We start from the raw sequence: 18,652 nt of genomic DNA, 5'->3' as shown, positions 1-18,652 counted from the left end.
CTCCCATGCTCAGCTTTGAGAATCTTTAAAATCACCCCATTTTTATCTCTGTCCGATTCTCTTTGTCACAACAATTTCTATTCAACCCTCAAAATTTATATATGTATGATCCTATCACAGGAAATCCCACTAAAGAAACAGTCTCTACTTGGTACTCTCTGAGAGGTGAGGCTCATACATGAACAGGACAACACATCACAGCAATGCAATGCAGCTGGAGAGCCCAAGGGCCCGCTGCACCAACCTGTGTACTCCGCACCATCTGTCATCTCCTATTTTACCTTTTCCACTCATATGTAAAAGCTTGCAGCGTTGAACGAATGCTATGGAGAGAAGAGGGAGAACGTGCAGAATGTGACTGAACTTGCCCAAGTGATAGACAGAACTAAATGTGCCTGTGGTGTCCTGAGGGTCAGGATCATGGACTCCCAAGCAGCCTGACTGCGCAAACCCCGCCTCTCCCACTGGCTGGGACCTGGAACTGGAGTGAGCCTTTGATTGCTTCATGCTGCCATTTCCTCATTTAAAACAGAGTTACTAACAACAACCTACTGGATTATTGTGAAGACTAGGAATTATGCTACTAAGAAGTGCTTAGTATGTATGTATGTATGTATGTATGTATGCATGCGTGTGTATGTATGTATGTATCTATCATCTATCTATCTCTATCTTCTATCATTTATCTCTCTATCTTCTATCATCTATCTTCTATCATCTAATGTATGTATGTATGTATGCATGCGTGTGTATGTATGTATGTATCTATCATCTATCTATCTCTATCTTCTATCATTTATCTCTCTATCTTCTATCATCTATCTATCTATCATCTATCTATCATCTATCTATATTTATCTTATCTATCATCTATCTATCTATATGTATCTATCTATCTATCTATATACAGATATATTCAGATATACTCAGATATATCATGCTTTAGCTAAAATTTCTTGGTGGGAAAATCTGGACACTTGCTCAAATACTTGAAGAAAACTTGACCTGTAAGGCTTAAAATGGTAAATGAGAATTTTCTTGGGGGGGTGGTCTTTTTGAAGACAGGATCTCCCTGTAAACACAGGTGACCTGGAACTTGCTATGTAGACCAGGCTGGCCTCAAACTCACAGAGATCCCCCTGCCTCTGCCTTCTGAGTGCTGGGATTAAAGGTGTGCACCACCATGCCTGGCAGGGATAATTTTTAAATAAGATAAGAATATTTAAATAAAAAAACAGAATTTTAAAATAAAAGTATCAAAACTAAAGGTGTGGTGAAACACTTTTTAAAAATACTTTATTATTTTTATTTTATGTGTATGCAAGTATTGCCTGCATGTAGATGAGTGCACCCATGTCATGCAATGCCCCCGGAGGACAGAAGAGGCTGTTGGATCCCCTGGAAGTGGAGTTACGGACAATTGTTAGCTGCCATGTGGGTGCTGGGTTTTGAACCCGGATATTCTGCAAGAACAGTCAGTGTTCTTAACCGCTGAGCCATCTTCTCCAGCCCTGACACACACTTTTAATCCCAGCACTTGGGAGGAATTGGCAGCGGCAACTCTGAGACAAAACCAGCCTGATGTAGATAGGGAGTTCCAGGCCTGGCCAGCTGGGGTTACCTGAAGACCATGCCCCCCAAAAAAATCTATATATATGGAGAGAGAGAGAATGAGAGAGTGAGAGAGAGAGACCGAGAGAGTGAGAGAGAGAGACTGCTGTACACTATCGGAAATATCTGATGATTCTTGATTTAATTCTAACATTGTATTTCAATAACAAGAATAAGTGGATTAATGGATTTTAGCACTAATTTTATTTAGTAAATAGAACAGTTTTAATTTCTTGGGAAAAAAGGCTAGAAAAGATTTGACAGAATTCATATTGTCTTTAAAGATATGAACATTTATTTTAAAGAAACTTTTGGCATCTTTAAAGATTGAAGATCTAGATTGGTAACCTAGGTGCATCAGCATCTTTGTCGTGCTGTGACTTCACTTCTCCACTGAGGGACGGGAAGTCCTAAGCATCGGGCAGCATCTCAGGCAGCCATGGTTGCAAGGTGACGGGGGTCCTTGTCGAGGGGGACTGTGCTCCACCTAGATAACACGAAGAACCCACGTACCTTACTTAAGAAGTGGAACACTCAGGGTTCAGCTATTCTCTTCCCTTTCCCACTCATGAAGCCCAAACTTTCTAAGTTTCTGGGATGCCCCAGACCCCAATGGGAGGGCCACAGGAATCGCCCTGAGTTACATGTTCTAAAATAGGATACAGCTAGAACTACTACAGTATCAAAATAACCTCATGTGTGCGATAAGTTTGGAAATTAAAATTAGTTTAGCCGTATTAGAAAACTATCATTTTGGTAAAACATGTTTAGCCATGAAACTCCAAGTACTTTCAACAATACTGGAATCCAATTTGGCCAAAGAAAAGAAAGGAAAAACATTGACTTACAGCGTAAAGTGTCAAGCTAAATTCACCACAATTCTATCTGGACATACAAATCTTTTATTAGAAAGAACACAAAACTAGCTTTCATGCTGACAAACTTTAAAGGTCTTACTTTAACGTCAATACTAAATTTTGTATGGATTTTTTTCTCTGTGTGTCAAAAGTGGACTCCTTGAAAAACAACAAAAAAAAGAGAAAGAAATACCATTTCTCATATACCCTTCTAGAACCAACTTGAGAAAATTCTTGCAATGTCTGAAGGCAATCTTGCACTCTTGTTGTGTGTGGCTGTTTAAAACATCATCATTTGAAAGCAAAGGGCTGACGCGAAGCCGTTAGAGGAAGGGGCTGGTGAACAGGGATACCATGAGAAACCTACCATTGCGTTGTGCTGAGAAGTGGGGGTCCTAGGGCCACAAGTCTCCTGTGTCAGCAGAGAAACTGGCTGAAATTCGTCAGAGTGAGGCTTGTTGGGAAAACTCACAGGCAAGGGAAGGTGAAAGGCGGGGAGCCCCTCACTGTCCTCTCCTTCTACTTTCTGTCTGCTTGTCACCATGGCTACCTCTCCATCTGTTTCCCCATACGGAGAGGCTGGTCGCTTGGAAGACATCCTGGAAGGAACAAAAGAGTAGAAAATAATGAAACCTCCACATAAATCCTTAATGCCGTCATTGTGTGGTTAGCGGCCATTGTAACAGAAATGCGTTTTTGTGTTAGCAGAGAGCAGGAAGCCGTCCAAACGCCACTGCACAGTGCACACAATCAGAAACAATGGCCAAGCAGGTAGCAACAGAACAGGGCTTGTTTGCTGTGAGAATAATACATTAATATAACACTCTCTTGTATTCTGGCTTCTTAAACAAGAGAATTCACCCAAGAATGCTGCATAATGAAAGTCCATTCCATTTTGAAGGAAAGAAAAGTGCCGTCTAGTTTTACACTTTGATAGACCTTATTCAAGACAGACCATCGATGAATAGCGAATACTGTGGGCAGTTTAAAAAGAAAGCACTAAAATTTCCTGCATCCAAAAAAATAAACTAAATAAATGATCTCCATTCAAACAAATTCGCAGTGGATTAAAAGTAAGGTTGATGTGGAACATAGAAATATTGCTTACATGCAGCCCTCAGAGAAACTGACAAAAAGTTTTCTATTTGTTTAAAACTTAAGAATTGAATACAATTTGTAATTAGGTACTCTTGAAACATTTGAGAATTTCACTTATCTTAATTCCCCAAATGAATCCATTTTGGCATTTAGTTCTAATGCCAAGGGGGCAGCTAGGTTGTGAGACAGATCGAAAGATTTTCCAAAGTCCCAATTCTACCTTCATAACTCTGTAAATGATTTAGATGTGAATTCACAGTTATTTACTCCTTAGAACATTTAGAATGGAAAGAGATCCCAGAGTAGATGGCTTTGTTTTGATAAGCAGCAGCCTATGTGAAAATGGGCTTAGACAAGGTAACAAGAATTGAACATATTCTTCACGGTTCACTGGGATTAAGGCTATTATGAGAGGTTGGAAATGCACTTAAACATCATTTTAGTGAAAGAGACAGCACCTTTCCTTTCCAGAAAAGTTGGACATAAATTGAGTTAAAATGCCTAATGAGAAACAATCAATGTTCTTGTAGTATTTACAACTTCATCTGACCTCGAAAGAACTGTATTATTTGTTGTTCTTCTTCAAGAAATAAAGGGTGTTTCGATAATCCTCCATTTTCCTTTAGACCAGTGGGAAGCAGGGCAGAAGAAGGACTCATAAACCAAGAGCTATCCCATGTCTGTCACATACATCATACATTTTTTAATCTAAATGTGTTTCTAAGAGATTTGTTCCTTATCAATGAAGACCAATCTCGTTATTAGTAGAGCTGAAAGTTTGCAAAGACAGATCTAGTCAGGTATTGAAGGTGTTCTACTAAGAAATAACAGAAGAGTGGAATCAAAATACAGCCTTAGACAAACACTGACAAAATACTATTTCAGTCACTTACCAGCTGTGTGGTTTGACCTTTCTTGTTAAGTTATTCATCTACAAACTGAGATATAGTTTGTGCCTCTTTGGGCTTCTTCAAAATGAAATATATACCAGAGACTCACAGCAGAGAACTGAAATCAGATTAGATGCTTATGTAATGAAAGCCCTTGCCTAAAGACTTCAGAACTGGCATATGGCCTCAAAAAAGACAGAAAGATTTCCCTGTAATTGTTTATCTGCAAAAACACCATGCAAACCAAGTCTCCCATTAGAAACAATGCTCCCTGACCAGTAGTACTCAACTGTAAATGGGTGGCATGAACTAGCGAGTGCTTTCAAGAGATGCTAACAGTAACTACAGTTGCTGACCAGCTAAGATCAGAACAGAGGAAGAAGAGGAAGTATTGGCAGCAACCAAGGGGCACCAGTGTGCAGCAGAAACAGACCCGGCCGGCAGAGCTCAGACATTGGTAACCGCTTCCCAGCCATTACCAAGGCCTAGTCCAAGTTCACTCTAAAATAAAGAGAAGGATGTAAGGGGGATGAAAATATAGTTGAAATGCTTAGGTGTCAGTAGCAACACCAAATCTATCACTAAATAGCTACATTGTTGCATGTAATAACTCCTAAACACAGACATACTTGAATCCCAGGGTTCTGATTCTATAAGCAAACGTCTTATTTCCATATTGGGAGAGGATGAAAACACACTCCTGAAATAGTCATTTCTTGGTGGAGGGATTTATCCTACTATATTAATACAAGGACTTTTAACTATTTGCTGGTTTCATGTGTAGCTTAATCATAGGAAGACTACACGTTTGTCACACAACTTCAGGGCTTGTGGTCTGTCTGTGCATTACCATGCCCACCCTACTGGCACTGTGGGGGTCTCCGCCACAGCCTCCTTTGCAATTAGTCTTCCTGACCCTGCAAACTCGGAGCTGCTGACAACAGCCAACCTCTGAATCATCAAAGAAGAAAGCTAGCTCACTGTGTCTCCTAAGTTAATACAATTCCATGACTTTCAGAATTATGACAGAAGTGTTGCTTTCCACTTTGTTAATATCATTAACAAACCCCAGAAATCCAGAATTAGACACAGTAAGGTAGAAAAATGGGATACTATTCTCAATTTCTATGAGCACCTTATACAGAGATTAACTTTCTATACAATGGTTAAGGCATTTCTGCACACAACATCCTATGGAGTCAAAAGTTCAGGGTCTAAAACAATGAGCAAGAGGGAGTCACAGCACCAAGGGAACTGATCCCGAAACATCACCCATTTCCCCGTCATTCCAGCTCCATTTCCAACGTCTTATAAAGTGTCTTTTCATGTGTTGGCATTGGAAAATGTTGCTAATAAAGCTCAGGCAAAGATAGATAATTATAACAAAGGTACTCATGGTTATATTTCAGCAAGTCTACTTTAGTAAAAAGTAAAATACTTAAGAGATTCTAAGTATAGCTTTCAGACTGATGACTATACAGCTGTAACCAGCCTGTCGTTCAAGCTATTGGTAAAAAATGAACCCAAACACTACATTTTTGCAGTTCTGCCTAAAAGAGGGCTCCGTCTTCAGGGGAGGAATGTCTCAGTTTTACAGGCAGCACAAAGGCACCAAGGATTCAGTATGTCCCACTGGGCTGTGTACTGCTAGTTCCGGAGCGCCCATGACTGTACTGAGGGCGAAGGTACTTTATAACACCCAGAGCATCTGGGATGGTGATCATTCGAATGTGCTTTAACAAAGAAGAAAACTCATAGTTCAGAGGGTCTGACACTAGGCGGACTGATTCAATCCAACACGGCACGCCTGGTGATGACACAACAGCGTGACAGTTTTATGTCTGGTCAAGAACACTTTCTTCAAAAACTTGCTGTCTCATTCCAGGCTGTGCTGGTTAGTTTCAGTCAACTTGACACCAACTAGAAGGAACTTCAAGTAAGGAATTTCCTCTGTCAGGCTGGCCTTTGGGCATGGCTGTGGGGCCTGTTCTTGATTGATAACTGCTGTGGGAGGACCCAGCCCACTCTGCGTGATGCCATCCCTGGGCAGCTGGGCCTGGGCTGTGTAAGAAATGTAGCTAAGCAAGCCAGTAAGCAGTGTTCATGCCTGGTTTTGGTTCCCAGTTCCTACCTCTGTTTCCCTCTATGATAGACTGTAACCTGTAAGCAAAATAAACCCTTTCTGCCGTTTCTGCCGCAAAGTTGCTTCTGGTCAGTGTTCTATCACACCTCTAGAGAAGCAAACTGAAACACAGGTCAAGAGGGATGTTTTCAACTCATCAATAATCGCTGACCTACCCCTACTATGTGCAAAACACATACCTAGGAGAATTTTCAAAATAATGGTCTCTCTGATTCAAGAGGATTATCAACTGACCGAGAAGATTTTAGATAAAGGGAAAAAACAAGGAAAGTTAGATGAGGCCAAGAGCCAACTGACATGAAATCCTGCTCTACGCCCCCTAGCCACCAGGAGGCAGAGAAGCCTAGAAGGTTCCAGAAAGAGGCTTACCTGAAACCCCCTAAGGGACAGAGGCTGTTTCGGGATAAGTAGAAAGGGAATTTCATGTAGGAAGTAATGATAGAAGCAGAGATGCAGACGGAGATACTTTTAGAAAGTCAATATAAATTTAGGGTTCAAGTCTATTTAGGAAAAGCAGCAGATTGAGAACCATGGACCGCATCCCATCCCTGCTCTGTAACCTCCTGGAGTTGCTGAGTTAGATGAATGGAGCAGACAAGCAACAGCCTCCTTGGGAGAAGCTCGTTTTTCCTTTCTTTCTTTTCTTTTTACTGTAAGGTTCTGCGTAATCATGCTACAGTGGTTCATCTGAGAGAATCATTTTAAACTTACCGGGTCTCTTTTGAACATGGTGGCAGACGGTTCTAATCTCAGCATGTGGGAGACAGAGGCAGGCAGATCTCTGTGAGAACAAGGCCAGCCTGGTCTACACAAGTTCTGGTCCAACTGATGGGGCTACAAAAGAGACACTGTCTCAAAGCTACTGGGTTTCCTGTTGGCAGAAGGGTCTCTAAGTGTGCTCTAAGCACTGCATGCATAGGATGCTTCCATTTGTGTTCAGACACGGAGAACAAACTCATAGGTACTAGAGGAGGGTTGAGAATGGCGATAGAAAACTAAACCAGTGGCCCTCAACACTAGCTGCACAGGAAACTTACCTGGAGAGGTTAACAAAACCATGATACCTGGGTGTTCCCTCCAGAAACTACTGTTACTGGTTGTGGAGCGTAGACGCAGTAACACAACTGTTAAGAGCTCTTAATGATTCTAAAAACAACAGTGACGGTGACAAAACCTTTGCATGCATCAAAACAATGCTCGAGCCACGTGGGGCCCATGGAAAGGTCATGTTTTATGACGGAGGGGCTGTGCAGTGTGATTAAATTACAGGTATTGAAATGGGGAACATTGTGGTGGCATTCTTCTAGGGTCCAGAATCCTCCCGATGATCATTTCATGAGGGAGAGACAGAGAAGCTGTCGGATTCCATGTTACCACATTTGCTGATGGAGCTGAAGCTGATGATGGCATCTCTGTGTACAAGAAGCGAGCTATTCTGCCTCCCAAGACTACGCAGAAGGACCAGCCCGGACAATACCTTGCTTTTAGGAGTTACAAGGCCACTCAGGGCAAGGTCATTTCCCACATAGAAACTGATATCCCGTTAGTCTGGACGCAGTGATTTTATTTGGGTATTTTCTTAAACACAACTCCTTTGCTATCAGACATGGATAGACCTAACACCCTTGCATTCTTTTATTTCATGAAAAGTTCTCCTCAAACGTCTTCTTCAGTAAGGGCTTCTTCTGGGCCCTTTAGAAACAAGCACATCTCCTCTCTATCTCATCACCACAACTCTGTGTTTTATAAGTATTTCATTTATTAGTCGCTCTCCAACCACAAGCTCAATATAGACAAGACAGACTGATTTCTGTTCACAATTCCTCGTCCCGCATCTAAAAGTCTTCTGAAAATAGACTCTCTGATACATGAATAGCTACTAAAATTAGCACTCTTCTGACTGTGCAGGGGCTGTAGTGGGCACAAGGTAAAACCTTACGGGGCATGTACAGGTATGCTGGTAGTAGCCTGAACAATGCCAAGTGAAAGGGAATCTAGTCAAACAGTAAGTGCCCGCCTTCTTTTTTAACAATTTTAATGTAAAGGGACCAGAACCCTTATTTACATTTGTCTTTAATTTTATTTTTTACATTGAAATAGTCATGCATCCTATGCTGTGCTCATCTTCATTTTCCTAATTCTGTTTTTAAAGCTCTTGGGAAAAATAATTCAGAGTTTGGTTTAGAATATGTAAAGACGCTCACTGGTTAAGAGTGCTCACTATATCATCATAAGGACAACAGTCCAGTTCTCTGCTGGGGCTTCCTGCCTTCCAGCCAAACTGAGATTGGACCCCAAATCCAAGAAGAGACCCTGCCCCAAAGAAACGGGGAAGAGTGATGCGAGAGGACCCTGGTGCCCACTTCAGGACTCCTGACACATTCACAGGCAGATGCACCACTCCACACGCACACATACACAAACACATAAGCACATACACACAGAGGTAGGCACATGCTCTCACACACACACACACACACACACACAAACAAAATTTTAAAATAAAATGTATAAGGAAAAATAACTATAAGAGTTAAGTAACTTCACTTACTAAAACTTCTAAATAATTATCAATAGATTAAATATTAAGAAATTGGGGCTAAGAGATGGTTCAGTGGTTAAGGACACTGGCTGCTCTTGCAGAGGAGCTGGGTTCGATTCTTAGCACCCATATGGTGACTGACAACCACCCATAACTCCAGTTGCAGGGGATCCAGTGCCCTCTTCTGACCTCCATGGACATTGCACAATATAGCACACTTATACACATGCAATCAAGACAGTCATACGCATAAAATAAAATAAAATAAAAATAATTAAAATATTTTTAAAAATAGAAACCACTTCTATTTTAAAACAGAAAAATCTCCTAAGCCATGTTTATTGCTATAATTATGCTGGGAAATGACAGACTGATGAAAGGCAAAGGAATTGCCATACAGAACAAACACAAAGCAGGAAGGATAGCTGTCCTTACAGCTTCTTCTGGTGGTTTTTATATACATTTTCAAAACATTAAATTGAGTTTATATATTCGTATGTCTGTGTGGATACGTGCATGTGAGCACAGTGCCTTTGGCAGTCAGAAGAAGGCATCAGAATCCCTGCAGCTAGAGCTCCTGGTGGTTATGAGCCTCCCATTGTGGGTATTGAACTCACATCCTCCACTACAGCAATACACGCTTGTAACAGCTGAGCAATCTTTCTAGTCTCTCTCTAAAAATTTTAACCTTTGATTTTTTTTGTTTTTGTTTTTAAAATTTATTTTCATTTTATATGTGTGTTTTGCCTGCATGTATATATGTGCACCACATGTGTGCAATGTCTGCAGAGGCCAGAAGAGGGCTTCTGATCCCCTGGAACTGGAGTTATGGACAGTTGTTAGACACCTTGTGGGTGCTGAGAACTGAATGTGGACCCTCTACCAGGGCTCTTAACTTCTGAGCCACCTCTCCAGAACCACCTTTGACTTTTAAAAAGTTTACATTTGTTTATTCATTTGATTGTTTATATTTATAAAATACAAGCCATTTTATATTTGTTTATATTGTAAAGTCCAGAACAATGTTTGAGATGAAAACGAATAATTTTTTATATGTTTGACGCCCAAGGCCCAAGGCGCCTCTTGCATTTCACATGTTCACAGGTTTGCACATTTGCACTTCAATCCTTTACGCTCTGTGGAAGGACTGACCTGAAAGTCAGGACTGTGGTAAGTACTGGTCACACTGGCTCCACACTTCCTCTGCTGTGCGCACTAACCCTCTGTGCTCAGCAGATACAACTAATTTTACTGCTATACCATTCCTGCCTAATGCCTTTTTCCAACGAATGAGAGAATGAATTTAATGAGTACCATTTGTATCTAGAAAATTACCTTTGCTTTATGAGGGAACAAGCAACACTGATATGATAAACTTTCTGGTCTTTTTTTTAAAGTAGCAAAAGAAAATAGATAACCAATCATCCATTCCACAATCAATCCACTCATTCATCGACAAATACTGAAAGATACCATGTGCCAGTTAGATGGTTACATAGTTAATAAAAAAGAAGGAATTTCATGAGGTAGATGGCTTTATAGTGGTATATGTACATTGGGAGGTGGACCATGACGTCCAGCTAGATTAGTCAAGGGATGGGCCCTGAAACATGAGGATTGAACAGATTTCAGCACAGGCGAGAAAGCCTCCAATTAGAAGTGACACTGCGGTGTGCACACATACATGCAGGCGAACACCCATACACATAAAATAGAAACAAGTAATTGTTTGAAAAAGAGTCTTAGAGCATGCTCTGTGCCAGTGAAGGGAATGGCTTGAGGCAAGCAGAGGAAGAGGACACAGGGTCTGGTTAGTCACGAATGTAGGGGACAGAGGAGGAAGAGACTGGACACAGCCTGTCTGCACCGACTGCTGCACTGCAGATCCGTGTCAAGGGACCAGAAGACGAGGGAGTGTTCGTGACTCATAAAACATCAAGACAGAACTTGTGTGTGCATGTATGTGTGTCTGCGTGTGTATGTGTGTGTATGTGTGTGAGACACACTTGTGTCTGCAAGTGTGAATGTGCGTGTATGCGCATCTGTGTGTGTCTGTGTGAATGTGTGTATGTATGTGTGTATGCATGTGTGTTTCAGAGTGTTTGTGTACATGTGTCCGTGTGTGTGTATCTGTGTGTTTCTGTGTGTGTGAGTATATGTGTTTGTGTGTATGTGTCTGTATGTATGTGCATTGTATGTCTGTATATACATGCTTACATGCGTGTCTGTGTGTCTGTGTGTTTGTGTGTGTGTCCCTGGGTGTTTATGCACGTGTATGGATGTATATGTGTGTGAGTGTATGTATGTGCGCATGTGTGTGTATCTTTGTGTGTGTTTATGTGTGAGTATGTATGCGTGTTTATGTGTGCATGTGTGGGTTTGGTACATATTTGGAGCCTGGAGGTCAACCTTGTGTGTCATTCTAGGAGTCCTTCCTTGTTTCTAGGTCTCTCCCTGGGAAGGAAGCTCACTCATTAGTCCAGGCTGGCCATGGAGTCTCCTCAGCACCAGGATATAAATGCGTGTTCTTGCTGCGTACTTGGCACTGGGACATGACCCAGGTCCTAACACTGGTAAGGCAATCACAGGACAGACTGAACTACCACCAGTTCCTCAAAATCTATTTTTTCCAACTGTAGTGAGGAAAAGTTCCTGTTTCCAGCCCATCCACCTCCCGGAGCTGCATGACCGCTAGCGACAAGAAACATGTCAGAAGTTACAGTGGTGGGCAGACTGGTGTGATTGATCTTACCATCATTTCTTAGAACTAAACACTCTATATGTGAACTCTCAGCATTCTGGGCCAAGTCCATTTAACTTACAAAATCTACTAAGTGCTCTAAAAAATACGAGTTTGTAATGTTCACCCTCATCTTGTATTTAAAATTTAAGAATGGGATAGAACATGCTTTGAAAACAGTTTAAAGGATGATTTTCTTACCAAAACACTGAATAAACATCAAAGAAAAAAATGAATGAAATTACAAACTCTCTGTCATTTACCTCTGCTTTCATTTTGAATGTAAATCTCTCTCAGTCTCTCTCCCTTCCTCCCTCCCTGTCTCTCTCTTTCTCAGGTCCATGTGATGGTTTTTGTGCCCAGCAAGGCGCCACTGGGTCCTGTTAGAACCTTTGACGGTGGCCTGTGCGGTCTTCACATCATTTGAGTTGTGGCGTTAGGGTCAGTGGCATCCTAATTTTCCTTTGTGTCATTTTTCCTCCCTGGCTGTGGGGAGATGGACTTTACTCAGTCATAGCACGCTGCCTTACTACATCCGAAACCATGGAGCCAACCAAAAACAGGTGGAAACCTCTAGGACTGTGAGCCAAGATAAATCTTTTGTGTTCGTGAATTGACAATCTTGTGCACATGTAATAACTCAAAACTGACTGGCGAGATATTCGAAGACAACACTACTTCTTTCAAAGCACTCAGATTTAAGTTTTCCTACTGGCAAGTGAATGTGTTCAGGAAACGTACAGTGACAAATTTTGTGATTTAAAGTTATTGAATAATGGTGATTAACATTAGGAATTAAATTCTACTATATATTAAAGACTATTCAGAACAGAATGTTACATGTCCTAAGGAGGAATTAAAAAAGATGTGGAATTTGAATGGACTTGTTTTAACTCAAATGGGTGAAAAAAACACATTGAAATACAGTCAGCTTTACACACACTTCATAATGTCACATTATTAAAGAAAAATATCAGTTTCATGACCATGTGAATTTCAACCGTTATTTATAGCTTACTGTTCATATTTTCCTTTTCTCTTACAGGATTTAAACCTCATCCCCATCCCAAGAATTATCCCTGTGTGTACGCAGAGTACTCCACGTCAATTTCAAAACCAAGTCTGTGGTTTATAATAGTCAGAAGTCTGTTACAGAATTTATTTATGGTAAACATGCAGTCTTTCAAACTTTTGCAGCATGTTTCTTCCCTTAAAGACACCTTCCCTTCAGTGTCTGATATAGAAACCCAGATCTCCAAGCTTTCCTGCCCTGTTGTCCCTCATGTATAACCTCATGAACCACATTGTCATGTGGAGGCAGGAAAGAGCTCCGGAGGTAGTGCCATAATGTCAATGACAGAGAAACAGGAGGTTCATAGAAACACACAGACAGCAGAGAAGAGATGGGTCCACGTTGCCCTTGTACATTCTTACTACACGCCACCAGAGCAGAAATCAACAAACCTCTTCATTACATGAAGGTCTAAAAAACAGAACAAATTCTGAGCCACAGCCACTTATGAAGAAACCTGTTAACCTACCGTCAGACGGAATGCATACACAGAAATATTGTTACTACATATCACAAAAGTTTAAGTTGTGTTCAAAGAAATATTCGTTAAAAGTGCTGCAGTCATCAACAGCTTATTCAACTGACATTACCAGGCACGGTCTTCCCATTTAGCACACGCTCTCCTTAGATTATTAGTGTTGGGATGAAGCCCTACACTAAGATGTTCCCTTTTTTCTGATAAATAGCATCATGTTTAACTTCTTCACCAATGTTTTTATCCCTCATGACTTAGCTAGCAGCAATGGCTTTATCTAATAGCTTTACTTGGCCCCTTCCAGCCTACTAAAGTAAGAGGTATGGGGAGGGCTATCCCAGGAAATGACATAAAATGAAAAGAAAATAATGTTGGGTATGAAGAATAGACAGGAAAGACCCAGACATATGATGTCATTTCTGTCCACTTCATGAAGAAAGGGGCCCTTCTTTATCATCCTGATTTGGCGTATTTCAGAAATACTTTAGGTAATGTGCCTAAATTAAGAAATGAAAAACTTTAACCAATTTTTGTTTGTTCTTCTTTTTAAACAAAGTAAAACAGCATTTTAAAAGAATTTCTGGGTTGTGCATGGTGACGCATGCCTATAATCCAGCATTTGGGAAGCTGGGGCAGGAGAACACGTAGTTTGATGCCAGCCCAAGCCAGGTAGCAACATCCTACCTTAAAAAGAAAAAATTACTACGGGTCTGGAGAGACGGCTCTGCTGTTAAGAACACTGGCTGTTCTTGCAGAAGACCCGGGTTCAAATCCCAGCACCCACATGGCATCTAACAACTGTCCGTAACTCCAGTTCCAGGGGATCTGACAGCCTCTTCTGTTCTCTGTGGGCATTGCATGACACGGGGACACTTATATGCAGGCAATACACACATACACATAAAATAAAAATAATAAAATATTTTTTAAATCACTAAAAATCAGCTTATGGGAACACAAGTCCTTTACACAATGATTCAGAATTTAAAAGTGTATTGTCTTTCCTGTTCTATTTTCTATTTTAGTACTAACAGCAACTCACTAAAAATTTAATCTAAAATTAGGCTATAACTATTAGACACAGATAAATGTTTTCCACATGAGCACATGGTTGCCTGGGGTGGTGGCACACATCTGTACTCTCAGCAGTTTGGAAGTAGAGGAAGAAGGACCGGGATTTCCAGGTCATTGTCTACTGTGTAGCAAGTTACAGGCCAACTTGGGTTACTCTGTCTTAAAGAAAACATTATTTCTTTATTTTAAGTAACATAAGAGCTGATTTATGGAGGCAAGATTTAGTTGAGTCTATTTGCCAGTTTTAACCTTTCTTATCTGTAAATTTTATTCTATTCATTTAAAATTAATCCACATTAAGTATCTAAAACAATAACTTGGAAAGTAAAGAAAATATTAGATTTGACTTCCCTGTGCAAGATTCATTATACACCGTTCTAATACATGGGAAAGATCTTACTGGTCATAATGCTGAATGTCAGAACAAAGAAGGAAAGCATGTCCATGCGAAAGGTTTCGCTTGATAAATACAAAGTCACTTTTATACCAAAAGAGCCAGTAAATGTTTCAACAGAATGTGAGACTGTTCAAAACAAGGGCCAAAACATACTTATTTGTAAGAAAAACATATCTGGCAGTGAGCACTTCTACCTAACAGAGAACCTCAGTTTGCCTTTATTTGAATCACTAATAATTCTTAAAATTTTATTCCCTTATCAAACAATCAGAATGGCTGATTTTGAGCTATTGAGCATTTGATTGAAGAATCTCTATGGTCCTGGGACATACTAAGTTCCAACCAAACCATCTATGGAAACATGAAAGATTGAGATTTAAATGTGGAAGATAGATTTTTTTTAAGTTGTGGGGGAAAAGGTCCAAGTGTATGGGCTGCGAAAATATTAGCACAAGTCCATAGCTTGTTCTTTGTTGGTGATCATTCAATTCATGTAATACATCTGTCATTAATCACTGATGCAGAAAGATGTTTATTCTTCAGCGCCTACAGGTTGGAAATGGCAAGGTCCTGTTGTGATTAGTTATAAGTTACTTGGAGTAATGCGACATTAAGATGCGGGATTTGGGAGCTTGTTATTAATAGTTATGGAGGGTATACTTTTTAAGGAAATATGAAGCTTTTTCCATTTAAGTATGGTTCTGCCTTTCTGACAGCTCTAAGTCCACAGGATGTGGAGGGATGATTTAAATTTTACATCAAAATTGTGACTGCAACTGGACTTTCTTCCTCCTCCTCAAGGGAGGCATTGTTCTCGCCTTTCCATAACCAGCCATGACAGCGCCAGACTGGAGTCATACGGCGGGCCTCTGAGTCAGCATAGAAGGGCTCCTACGTCTCCCCAGATGTCAGGCTCCTCGTGTGTCTGAGAGCCCAGCAGGCCAGTGGAGTCACACACCCTGTGCTTGGGGCAAATAGGCTAGAAGGGAAAATCTAGACAGTAGCAAAGCTCCCTCTTCCAATACAGGGCTGTAAAAATCTTTTATTAATAGTCCCTTCAAAAGTAGCTAAGACCTAACCAGACCAAAAAAAAAAAAAAATCTAAGCCCTATATGTAATTTGAGTACCATTTTTCCAACCCTAAAGTCCAGGGAATAGCTTGATTCAGAAGACATTTGTGTGCTCTGGGCTGAACAAATTTAAGAAACTTTAAATATCAGAAAGGTTTTGGATTTTTCTGAGACATATAGTTGTCACATCTATAATTTCTGGTAACAAGCAGTTGGACAGGCAGGGTCAGGAAAGGTATGAGCTATATGCCTGTTCTAGAGTTCTTTACTGAGACATCTGATAGAGCTGCCCACAGCATCATGTAAACATGGACAGTCTTCTCTCCATCAGCATAACTGCTGGTCAGAGCAATCCATTCTTTATCTGTGGTTTGTTCTTTGAAGGATTCTGTTAGGAAACAAGAGGTGTTCTGTGTCCTATACATATGCTATCATGTATGTGCATGGGGGGAGTTAGGGATCAGAGAGAAAAAGAGGAGGAAGGAAAAGAAGAGACAGAGGAACGAGAGGAGACATTGTTATTATGCAATGACATGTTAATTGTCATTGATACTCTTTTTTTTTTAGGAAACATCTTAATTACAGATCAGGCATCCCACCTTCATATAATTATGCCCAGATGTTAATATACTTTATTTACTGGGTCGTTCTAAACTATTTCTTGGAAAGCTTTATACACTGTAAAGAAAAAATGGGAGAGACAAAGTCTTCTCCTCTTATTAACCCATGAATATGAAAGTCAAAGAAAACAGGCATAATTGCTAAATATTACATATATCATCATACTACGGTAAGCAGAATGCATCCTTTAACAAGGCTGATCATTTTCACAGTGCTCCCAGAAGGATGCAGTGGAATCTACTATGTTCACATATCATGTGCATGTAGAGACTCTTTGAACAGCTTATTTGCTATGTTCATCTTGAACGAAGATGGACTTTTTAACTGATGAATATTCCTGGTCACATGAGGTACAGGCATAAAACAATTTAGAGTAGGACTATTTAGATTCAATACGGTGACTCCTCTGGATAAATATCATTTCACTTGTTTTAATGACAGGCATTTTGAGTTCTTCAGAATACAAACAAACTACAAATGAAAATGTGCTTTCCATAAAAACCTTCTAAAGTACTTATTTCTGAGCCCTCCTGTCTCCTTATCAGACCTTCCTCTTAAGGGACCAGCTCCCACCCCTGCTGGCTCCACCCCTCTCACATTACTGGCTAAGTCTAAACAAACAGCAAATTGTCCTATACTCAAAAGTGACTTATTTTGAGTATGGAGTATGCCTTGAAATAAAATCAATGGCATTTTTAATTTACTTAGGCTCTAATAATGATGATAAAAATAATTAAGTAACCAGTCTAGTTTTAATTTCTTTTGTTTTCAAAGGTCATTGTGAAATCAAGCAAGTTAAGCTCTCTATAGCTAACCCTCTAGAGAATATTCTCCCACAGAAATGAGAAAGGGGGTTTGTGGATGAAAGAAATGTTGAACATCACATCAGATGTTGAGAGATGACTAGGTATATGATAAAGAGAATTACTGTGACCCACTACCCCTGTGGGGTCCAAATAATCCTGACAAGGAATAGATTTTCACTGCTAAATTCTGGCCAGTTTGGGAGTCTCTCCATTTTCTTTTGACGTCCATACAGAATTGGATGCAGGATTTTTTTTATTCCAGCTGAAGAAATAAAAATGAACCAAGATGAAAATATTTATATTATATTCAAAATAGCCTACTATGAACAAACACACAGTGCATGCATCTTCTCTAGAACAACAGCTACTGTTGTGAGAGAGGTGGGTTTTCTGAACTGACAGAAAAAGGGGGATTTGCTATCACAGTTGTGAAAAATCTAAAAGCAAGACGTGCCAAAGATGAAGAGCATCTATCAACTCAAACTCCAAAACAGCAGGATGCAGGGATGGCTGGTGTTCCGAGGACGCTCCCATTGGCCCCTTTCATGCCAAAGCTCCTCTGCTTGGATGAATGGGAATTAAACCCATAAGCTTTGCTATTTTTCTAGCTTGACCTCTAAACTCATTTTATGTCTTAACTGTTTATCTTCTTCCCTCATTAATCTTTCTGATTTTAGCACATTCCCTGTTGTTTTTAGAAAGGAAAAAAGGAACAAAAGTTTAAATGCATTCTTCATATTGCCACTGCAGATGGCTTCCAATTCTAGCTCTTTTCTATAAATGGGAAAGAATTATGAAATATTAACCAATAGGCTACCACCTTCCTAGACCTGAAATCAAAATGCAAAGGGCACGACATACAGTATAGAGAAACAAGAAATCACCACATTCTTACGGCGCTAGGAGAAGCACAGAATCACAGAACAGGCCAAGTGCAAGGTCTGTGCAAACTCCAAATAAAGCTAACAGTAAGCTCATGATCAAATGCTCTTTTGTTTAAATTTTTTAAATATTTCACAGACAAACCATTTGAAGGAAATATTTTCCCCCACTGGCCTTGTCTTTGCAACTAATTCTCTGACTTAGAACAGGAAATGTTCTCTAATGCAGTCACTCTCAGAGTCATATCTAGGTTAGACTATAATTCTAGGTGGTGATACCACATGTCTGTTCTTATTAGTGCTTCAAGTATAGCCCATATAAAATTTTACTGATCAACCCATCTCTTTACCCATATTACCATACACTAACACACA

General features: G+C 40.2%; 1 protein-coding gene across 1 annotated transcript in view; it reads right to left on the bottom strand.

The window, feature by feature from the left end:
- Positions 1–18,652, bottom strand: part of Sox5 (SRY-box transcription factor 5) — a 446,577-nt gene that overhangs the window by 386,151 nt on the left and 41,774 nt on the right. The window contains exon 3 of the mRNA XM_017798952.2: positions 2,836–3,067. Within this exon, the coding sequence (XP_017654441.2) occupies positions 2,836–3,067 (232 nt within the window). The remainder of the gene's footprint in view (positions 1–2,835; positions 3,068–18,652) is intronic.

This window comes from Nannospalax galili, unplaced genomic scaffold, assembly GCF_000622305.1.
Source record: "Nannospalax galili isolate Female #2095 unplaced genomic scaffold, S.galili_v1.0 scaffold917, whole genome shotgun sequence".
Classification (NCBI taxonomy): Eukaryota; Metazoa; Chordata; class Mammalia; order Rodentia; family Spalacidae; genus Nannospalax; species Nannospalax galili.
This window is presented reverse-complemented; position numbering and strand designations above follow the sequence as displayed.